This window comes from Emys orbicularis, chromosome 25 (assembly GCF_028017835.1).
Source record: "Emys orbicularis isolate rEmyOrb1 chromosome 25, rEmyOrb1.hap1, whole genome shotgun sequence".
In the NCBI taxonomy this organism is placed as follows: Eukaryota; Metazoa; Chordata; order Testudines; family Emydidae; genus Emys; species Emys orbicularis.
Genome location: NC_088707.1, coordinates 8,591,192 through 8,600,785, shown reverse-complemented (window position 1 = coordinate 8,600,785; position 9,594 = coordinate 8,591,192). Strand labels below are relative to the sequence as shown.

The 9,594-nt window shown below is 47.9% G+C and overlaps 1 protein-coding gene across 1 annotated transcript in view; it reads left to right on the top strand.

The window, feature by feature from the left end:
• Positions 1 to 5,691: 5,691 nt before the first annotated feature.
• The window catches only part of DDX42 (DEAD-box helicase 42), a 32,400-nt gene continuing 28,497 nt past the window's right edge, over positions 5,692 to 9,594 (top strand). Inside the window, exons 1-4 of the mRNA XM_065422522.1 lie at positions 5,692 to 5,993; positions 6,260 to 6,367; positions 7,091 to 7,327; positions 9,070 to 9,220. Coding sequence (XP_065278594.1) covers positions 6,360 to 6,367; positions 7,091 to 7,327; positions 9,070 to 9,220 — 396 coding nt within the window. The 5' untranslated portion in view covers positions 5,692 to 5,993; positions 6,260 to 6,359. The remainder of the gene's footprint in view (positions 5,994 to 6,259; positions 6,368 to 7,090; positions 7,328 to 9,069; positions 9,221 to 9,594) is intronic.

Here is a 9,594-nt window from a genome sequence, read left to right as displayed (position 1 = left end):
ATCTCAGTGCGATGCATTGCCACGGGGCGCCCTGTCGCGATGTCACTTTGAAACACCACCAGGCTGCATGGAAGCAGCGTCACATGGTGACGCAAGCATCACAGCCTGGTGACGTTTCATAGGCCCCAAACTGACATACTGGTGGGTCAGACCGTTGGTCCAGCCAGGGTGACCAGATGTCCCGATTTTATAGGGACAGTCACGATTTGTGGGTCTTTTTCTTATATAGGCTCCTATTACCCCCCACCCCCTGTCCCGATTTTTCACATTTGCTGTCGGTCACCCTAGGTCCAGCTAGCCTGCTATCTTGGCTCTGACATTGGCCAGTGCCAGAGGCATCACAGGGAATGAACAGAACAGGGCAATTGCGTGTGATGCATCCTCTGTCATCCAGGACCAGCTTCTGGAAGTTGGAGATTTAGGGACATCTGGAGCATGGGGTTGCATCCCTGACCATTGATAATAATAATCATCGTTAATTCACTTTCTCCATACCGTTTATGATTCTATAGGCCTTTTATTGTAACCCCCCCTTAGTCATTGCTGAAGATCCTTGGGGGACCCCACTGTTTACCTCTCTTCATTGTGAAAACTGACCCTTTATTTCCCTTATTGACCTTTGTTTCCTATCTTGTAACCAGTTACCAATTCCTGAGAGGACCTTCCCTCTTATCTCATAGAATCATTGGATTGACAGGGACCTTGAGAGGTCATCTAGTCCAGTCCCATGCACTCATGGCAGGACTAAGTATTATATAGAGCATTCCTGACAGGTGTTTGTCTAACCTGCTTTTAAAAATCTCCAATGACGGAGATTCCACAACCTCCCTAGGCAATTTATTTCAGTACTTAACCACCCTGATAGGAAATTTTTCCTAATGTCCAACCTAAACCTCCCTTGCTGCAATTTAAGCCCATTGCTTCTTGTCCTATCCTCAGAGGTTAAGAAAAACCATTTTTGCCCTCCTCCTTGTAACAACCTTTTGACTCATGACTGCTTAGTTAGGCTTTCTGAAAGTCCAAACATACTATATCAACTGGATCACCCTTGTCCACATGCTTGTTGACTCCCTCATTGATCAGGGAATGTGATATATCCCCAAGGAGAAGTATGATGACACCCACCAGCAGCAAAGATAGGTGGTAGCCTTACCATGCAGAATCCTGCTCATCATTTATTAAAATCTCTCACAGTTACATTTTCTGTTGAGATTAATTAGGTAAAGTTTGTAAAAACACTTTGAAAATCTATAGGACAGCATAATAAATCACTATGATTTTAATCTATTTTCACTGGTTTGTGTGGTACAGCCAGGCAGAATTTATTCCTGCAACCTAATTGCTCCTCATCCCTCCTATTTTTGGTCAGGAGTGTCTGTGTGTGTGTGTGTAGAGATCCTAATCTGACTATAACAGCTAGGTGTTATTTTTTGTTTATTATAATTCATTATTTATTAATGTTGTTGGCTTGCCCTGCAATAATCTTATCAGGCCATAAAGGGAAGTTAATATTATTATTATTTAAGTCAAGGCTAAATGATAGAGAGTCTTGTGGGTTCTCCTACTCTCATTATTTAAAAAACAACAGTATTCAGTATTGCCTACCTGTCAAATATCATGAGTCAGGCCTCAAAAAAATCAAGATTTTTTTTTTAATCACTGTTGTGTCTTTTTATTTGCCTTCTAGTTTTAAGCCTTTAGGATTCACATTTCTTTGCAATCATGAGGGATAAGAACTTCTATAAAACAAAAGCTGAGATTCTCACATATTTACAAAACAACGAGGAGTCCGGTGGCACCTTAAAGACTAACAGGTTTATTTGGGCATAAGCTTTCATGGGTAAAAAACCCACTTCTTCAGATGCATGGAGAAGTGGGTTTTTTACTCACAAAAGCTTATGCCCAAATAAATCTGTTAGTCTTTAAGGTGCCACCAGACTCCTCGTTGTTTTTGTGGATCCAGAATAACACAGCTAACCCTCTGATACTTGGTCAAGTATTTACGTAATTTCAGGATCTGGGGCTGTGAGAAAAATGCTAACTCTCATGACACTCAAGATAAATTGAGATTTGGACACACTATGTTACTGCTTTAGGGCAGTAAAGGCAGCAGCAAGCCTCCCAGCATGGGTCCACAGACTCAGGCTCCTGCTAGTGCTCTAAAAATAGCTGTACAGACAGTACTGTGAAGTTGCAACTGAGGCTGAAGCTCAAGCTCTAAAGCCCACTCCCTTCCCTAGGCTGCAGAGCCAAAGCGGCCATGTCTACATGGCTATTTGAGCACGGTAGTCAACCTGGGCTAGGAGGCTCACTGCCACAGGCTGTGACGACATACCCTAACACCACTGCAAATTAGCAAAAGACTACTACCGACTGGGACAATTGTTGTAGACTAGTCCTGCTTTTATATATAAGGCCAGGTCCAACTCTTTTAACCAATATCTATAACGAGGCCTCAAACTTCAGCTATATTTTGCAGGCTTAGGGTCTAGGCAGGACTCCCTTAAACTGGCTTAGAATCACATCTGTTTGAGACCGGACACAGAGACATCTGTCTGCTGCAGAGATAAGGGGGAGAGGTTAATGTTTGTGTCTCACATTCACCCTGATGGGGAGGTTTATACGGTTTCTAAGGACTATATCTCCCTCCCACTCACCCCAAGGGGGGGGAGCAGGGCTGGCTCTAGCATTTTTGTGGCCCCAAGCACCACTGGTGCCTGGAGCCAGCCCGGGGGGGGGGGGGGGGGGGGGACGGACGGGATGACGACACACACTATAGGGCTGCCTCAAAGTTCATGCCTCACTCCCACTCATCCATGAGACTCTCTGGGTTTGCTTCAGGGCCTGTGCCTGGCTCCTCATCCAACCAAATAGAGCTGTGGCTCTTAAACTTTTGTACTGCTGACCCCTTTCACATAGCAAGCCTCTGAGTGCATAAATTAAAAACACTTTTTATGTATTAGCACCATTATAAATGCTGCAGGCAAAGCGGGGTTTGGGGTGGAGCCTGACAGCTCGTGACCCCCCATGTAATAACCTTGTGACCCCCAGTTTGAGACCCCCTATAATGAGTCTATGGGGGTTGGGTGGGTCAACTGAGTCAGAGGTCACCTCTGCCCATCTGCTCGCGCAGCCTCAGCCGTGCCTAGTGCGCATGACACGCAGCAGCGCGGTGACGTCATCCCGTCCCCTACGCACGTACGTTCCCCTCCCCCTCCCGGTAACGGGGGCAGAGGCGGCTGGAGCGAGCGGAGACCGAGCACCGAGTGAGTCGGGGGGAGGGGCGAGCCGAGGGGCGGCCCTGCATCGCGTTTCCCCGCGAGGCCCGGTGAGCGGGGGCCTGCTTCCGGCGGGTGGGGGACCGCGGCCTAGTGCGGCTGGCGGCGCCATGGCCTGCCCCGGACAAAGGGCCCGCCCCCTGCTCGAGACTCCGCGCGTCCCTCAGCCTTAGCGCGCGGCGGGGACCGCCTGTGGGGTGAGCTGCCCTGCGGGCCTCGCCCCCCTCAGCCCCCGGGAGCAGGGCCCCAAAGAGAGGGGGCGGGGCCGCCTGCTGCTGCTTCAGCTCAGTCTCTTCCCCCCTCCGGGCAGTGCGGGTCTGACCCCCCCCCCCCCACCGAGCTACAGCGGCTCCCCTCGCCCCCCCCGGGCAGCGCGGGTCTGACCCCCCCACACACACACCGAGCTACAGCGCCCCCCCCCCCCCGGGCAACGCGGTCTGACCCCTCCCACCGAGCTACAGCGGCTCCCCTCGCCCCCCCCGGGCAGCGCGGGTCTGACCTCCCCCCCCACACACACACCGAGCTACAGCGCCCCCCCCCCCCCCGGGCAACGCGGTCTGACCCCTCCCACCGAGCTACAGCGGCTCCCCTCGCCCCCCCCCGGGCAACGCGGGTCTGACCCCCCCACACACACACACCGAGCTACAGCGCCCCCCCCCCCCCGGGCAACGCGGTCTGATCCCTCCCACCGAGTTACAGCGGCTCCCCTCACCCCCCCCCCGGGCAACGCGGTCTGACCCCCCCCCCACACACACCGAGCTACAGCGCCCCCCCCCCCGGGCAACGCGGTCTGATCCCTCCCACCGAGTTACAGCGGCTCCCCTCGCCCCCCCCCCCCCCGGGCAACGCGGTCTGACCCCTCCCACCGAGCTACAGCGGCGCCCCGCCCCCCCCCGGGCAACGCGGGTCTCACTGCCACACCGAACTACACCGGTCCCCCTCCCCCCCCGGGCAACGCGTGTCTCACCCCCACACCGAGCTAGGATGGTGTGGTTCTCATCCCCTGCTCGAGCTAGGGTAGCCCCTCTCCCACCCAGGGTGGCATGGATCTCACCCCCAAACCAAGCTACAATGTCCCCCCTAGGGCAGTATGGATCTCTCACCCCACACCGAGCTACAGCGGCCCCCCTTTCTCCAGGGCAGTATGTACCTCATGCCAAATTGAGCTACAGTGTCTCCCATTTCCCCCAGAGTAGCGTGGATCTCACCCCCAAACCAAGCTACAATGTCCAACCAACCCTGTGCAGGGCAGCATGATCGCTTGGGTGAGGGGGATGCAGGATATTCTCACTCACTTTCCCCACAAGCTTGGATCATGGAGTAGGGAGGGGAAGAGAGGTGATGCTACAGCCTTCCCCATTGTGGGAAAGGATGCTGCAAGTGTAGTTTTGCTCTCTTCCCCCTATCCCATTCTCTCCCCCCCCCCCCCCACACCCAGTACCTGACTGGGTGATCCTTAGTGGGGGAAGGTGGAGGGGTGCAGTGTGGTCCTCTTCTCTTTTTTGACCCTCCCCCCCCCCCCCCCCCATACAGACACCATCCCCAATTGGGTGATTTCTGGGGGAAGGATACTGAAGTGTGGTTTTCTTCTCTTTTCCCCATATACACACCATCACTGACTGGGTGATGGGGAGAACAGGTAGGTGCAGTTTGTTCTACTCCTTCCTCAAATTTAGGATGATTCATGAGAGGGAAGGCTGCAGTGTTCCTTCCTTCCTGTCTTTTCAAGGCAGAATGATCTGGCAGGGGATACTGCTGCAGTCCCATTCTCCGTCCACCCACCCAGTGTAGGATCTTCCACAAGGCAAAATGGTCTTGTGTAGTTAGGAGGCCATAGTGTCTGTCCCCTTCCCAATCCTCAAGGCATATAATCCCATGGGGACGAATAGTATCAGGGGGTAGCCGTGTTAGTCTGTATCCACAAGAACAACAAGGAGTCTGGTGGCACCTTAAAGACTAACTGATTTATTTGGGCATAAGCTTTCGTGGGTAAAAACCTCACTTCTTCGGATGCATCCGAAGAAGTGAGGTTTTTACCCACGAAAGCTTATGCCCAAATAAATCTGTTAGTCTTTAAGGTGCCACCAGACTCCTTGTTTTTTTCAGGGGACGAAGTTTCAGCCTCTGTTCTCTTAACCAGTAAATTTCCTAAAGTGTGATGAACTGGGGGTGGGGAGACTGCTGTGGTGTTCCATCTCTTAAAGGCAAGGTGGCCTCCAGAGAAGATGCGGTCCTCAGCGTCTCTTTTCCCAAAATGTTGTCGATGGGGAAATCTGCACACACCTCTGTCTGTCTTTAGGGTTTTCTACTGCAGCTTGTCACTGTGATGTCTGAGCACCATCCACATAAAAAAATCAATAGCAATAGCAAAAGCAAAGACTTGAGTAGACTTCATAATCAAGTGTAGCAGATTGTTCTGCAGACACCGGACAGAGTGTGTGTTTCTGATTGTACTTGATATATGCTTTTTCAGTTTTCTTTTATTCACACAGTGAGAAAACATCCTTACAAACAGATTTAATAGTTTAAAAATATTACAATTCATCAAGTACAGCACAAGCAACAAAAGCCAAGTGTTCCACAATTCAGGCGTTTGTCACATATCAGCAGGTTTGAAGCTTGAGACGTGTGTTGGTGCAAGTGGGAAGAACAGATTATTGGAGTCAAGCCTCTACCGTGGAGAGCAGAGGAATGATTTTTTCCAAAAATGACCTAGTGAGCTCCATGTTCTAGACGTTTAGATTTGTTGAGCAGATTCTAAACTGGTAAATGCTTTGTGTAGGAAGTAGTATACAGAATTTACTCTCAGATTTGCCAGTTATTTCTCTTAGCTATGCACTTTAATTTAATTGAAGGAGTTCCAGCGAATGCAGAGAGTTGTCTAATAAGACCGCTAAACTAGGAGCTCTCTAACTATAACACACTTGAAAGGGCTGTGCGTCATGCCCTTTTTTTGTTGTTGTTTTTTTTGTGCCTTGAAGGTATGACTTTAGTTGCCCAAGCATTGGGAAAATACTAAACTTCATGGAATCAGGGTCAAATCCTAGCAGCATCAACAACTGAGCCCTTCATCCTGCTGACATGGAAAAGTGAGTTCTGTGCAAACAGATTGGGTGGGAGTCTTTCAAATGTGACCTCAAGAACTGAGGTGCTGTCTACTCTGTGTGTATCTTAAATATCCTAAGGCACACCTCTTAAGAAGTGAGGCTTGACTTTTTGTTCTTGACCAACATTTCCCTTCCCCCTATGGTTGTGTGGTTTGCTATGTGCTAATTGGTTATTGCCCTCCTCTCTAAAGTTGGCTGGATTTCAGCTGTGCAGTATTTACAAAGCTATAAAACATTCAGGGATGGGACTGTATAGAAATGCAAAATATTTATTCAGTTGACTTTCCACTTCTCCCACATAAGTTCTTGTGTTCAGGGTCCTCGCCTTGGGTTTATTTGTCTATCTTGGATTGTAAAATCTACAGGGCAGGAATGTTTGTTAAGCATTGTGTTAATGGGTGATAGACTATTTTATCCATAAACCTGGTAACATTACTTTTTGATAGAACTTTTTAAAATAAAAAATAAAAGGGATGTAATATTTTGGACAGCAACCTGTTCATTTTTCTTTAATGCAAAGTGCAAATGCTGCTATATATTAATATTTTCAGTAGAGGAACAAAGCCAAAATCCTAGTTGGGGTTATGTTCTCAAACATCCATCTCCAGATGACTTTAGGAAGCCCTGGTCAAAAGAATTTGTGCCTTTTGTATCTGGCAAACTATAACAGAGGGGATGTTAACTGGTATATTCTGACCTTAACAGAGATATTGCTGACATCATGAACTGGAACAAAGGTGGACCTGGCACCAAAAGAGGCTTTGGTTTTGGAGGTTTTGCCATAGCCCCTGGAAAGAAAGAAGAACCCAAACTCCCTTCGCAGTCCCATAGTGCTTTTGGAACACCTGGCTCTTCAGCTGCGTTTGGGAAGTCAGCACCGCCTCAGCTCCCTTCTTTCTACAAAATTGGATCAAAGCGAGCAAACTTTGATGAGGAGAATGCGTAAGCTGTGCTACTTTTTTTTTGTGTGTATCCTGTTCTAGATTTGGTTGTTTTATAGGTTTCAAGGAGCAAATTTCATTGATGGAAACTAACAAGCAGAGAAATAGCTTAAACTCTCTGAGCCTGGGTTTTCTTCTCAGTGAAAGGGGAATAATACCCTTCTCTATGTCATGGGAGTTGTTTGTGAAGCTTATTTTAATTATTTAGATTTAAAATAATAACAAGATGCCTATCCAAGGATCTAGGCACCGTAACCCATCATTAGTGGATATAATAAAATCCCAGTACATTTTAAGTAATCATTTCAACAGGAACTTAACCAGCCAGCCAACTACAAAAACTCCTTTCCATCCTTTCATCATTGTAGGAAGCATGCCCATAGCCTCCTCCAAAAGCCCAATTGAACATGTCTTTTGCAGCATGTTCAAAAGGTCATCAAATTCAGGCTATTTTAGACCAACAGGGGGACCAAGTTCCAAAGTCTTGGAGCTCCCACGTCCTGCCAACTGCCCCCTCTCTTTTATAATGAGGGGAATCCAGCGTGAGCATCCGTGCTGACTACAGCTGTGGCAGAATGGCATGGGGAGAGAGGCGATCCCTCCAGTAGGCCAGTCCCAGGCCATGTAGGGCTTTATAAGTCATAACCAGCACCCACAATTCCAGTCAGCCAGTGCAGTTCCTGCAGTGCTGCTATCGCATATTCCCAGCAAGATGCCCCACTCAGTAAGGGAGCCACTGCATTCTGCACCTACTGCAGTCTCTCAATGGCTTTAAGGTGTGGCCCCATGGTGAGCACTCACAGTAGTCTAATCTTGAGGTAATAACAGCATAGATAACAGTGGCAAAGTCTCCATCCAGAATGAAAAGTCACAACCTCTTAGCCATATGCACATGGTGGTAAACTGACTGGAATACTTCTGGAATACGATTGTCAGATAGCAGCTGGGAGTCTGAAATCACCCTATGTTACAAACCCTAGCAAGATAACTCCTTCTGTTAAACGGACTGAAGTTGCCTCTTCTATAAAGAGAGAGGATGGTCCATTCCTTAGGGCGCTAGTCTGGGACTTTGGAGACCTGGATTCAATTCCCTGCTCTGCCACAGACTTCCTATGTGACCTTAGGCAAGCATTTAATCTCTGTGCCTCAGTTTGTTGTCTGTTGAACGTATTTAAACATATTAAAAAAGATTGTGAGGCTGTCAGAAACTACAGTGATTGATAAATGGATCTCCACTTGCTTCCCTCTGGCTCTATCTTGTTTGTGTTCAGTTTCAGCTAGCTCACTTTCATCTATACTTCAGTCTCAGCTAGACACTGGCTGAGGCACTGACCAGCATCATCCAAGTCGAACAAGATACAGTTGGGTGTTGCCAGCATCCTGAAAACATTGGCCTCCTTACTAACCCTTCTTATAGTCCCATACACACATTGAGGAGGGTGAAAGAATAGTGCTCTGTAGCAGCACCTGACTCTGGGGAGGGCTTGGGAAGAGGAACAGTTGTCCACAACTGCCTGCCTTACTTCAGTTACTAGCTTAATGCATTCGTACCTGTATCACACCTCAACGTCCTTGAATGGAAAAAACTAGATGAGTACAAAGTTTTGTTGTTCACTCCAATCAGTTATATAGAGACTCAAACCAATGGCTCTACAAACAAATAGACCCACTGCATGACTTGTTATAGCCATGTGCTGACTTGGCCCATTACTGTGCTATAAACTACTCTCTCTTACTTGTCAGATACTTTGAGGATGAAGAGGAAGATTCCAGCAATGTTGATTTGCCATACATTCCCGCAGAGAATTCCCCCACTCGCCAGCAGTTTAATTCCAAATCAGGAGACTCTGACAGTGAAGATGATCCCTTGGAAGCATTCATGGCTGAAGTGGAGGCAAGCCCCAACTCATTAAGTCTTTATGAATTTAGGTGTTAAACTCTTCTCTGGTCAAGAGCAGGAAACATAGATAGATATACAAAAGGTTAAGGGTTATATTAGTACTCTTCAAGGTGCTTTTTACAATAATATTGTTACATGTTGACATGGATAAGGCCGTACTTGGTATATCGGAGTCCATGTCTATTATCTTCATGAGAATTTTAAAAAAAATCCCAATGTGTAAAAACCATTTAAGAGTGACTAAAGCCAAAAAAAAATTACCAAAAGAATCATAGACCTGTAAGTCTGGAAGGGAACTTGAGAGGACATCTAGTCCAGCCCACTGCACTGAGGAAGGTCAAAAGTATAGCTAGCATACCATCCCTGAC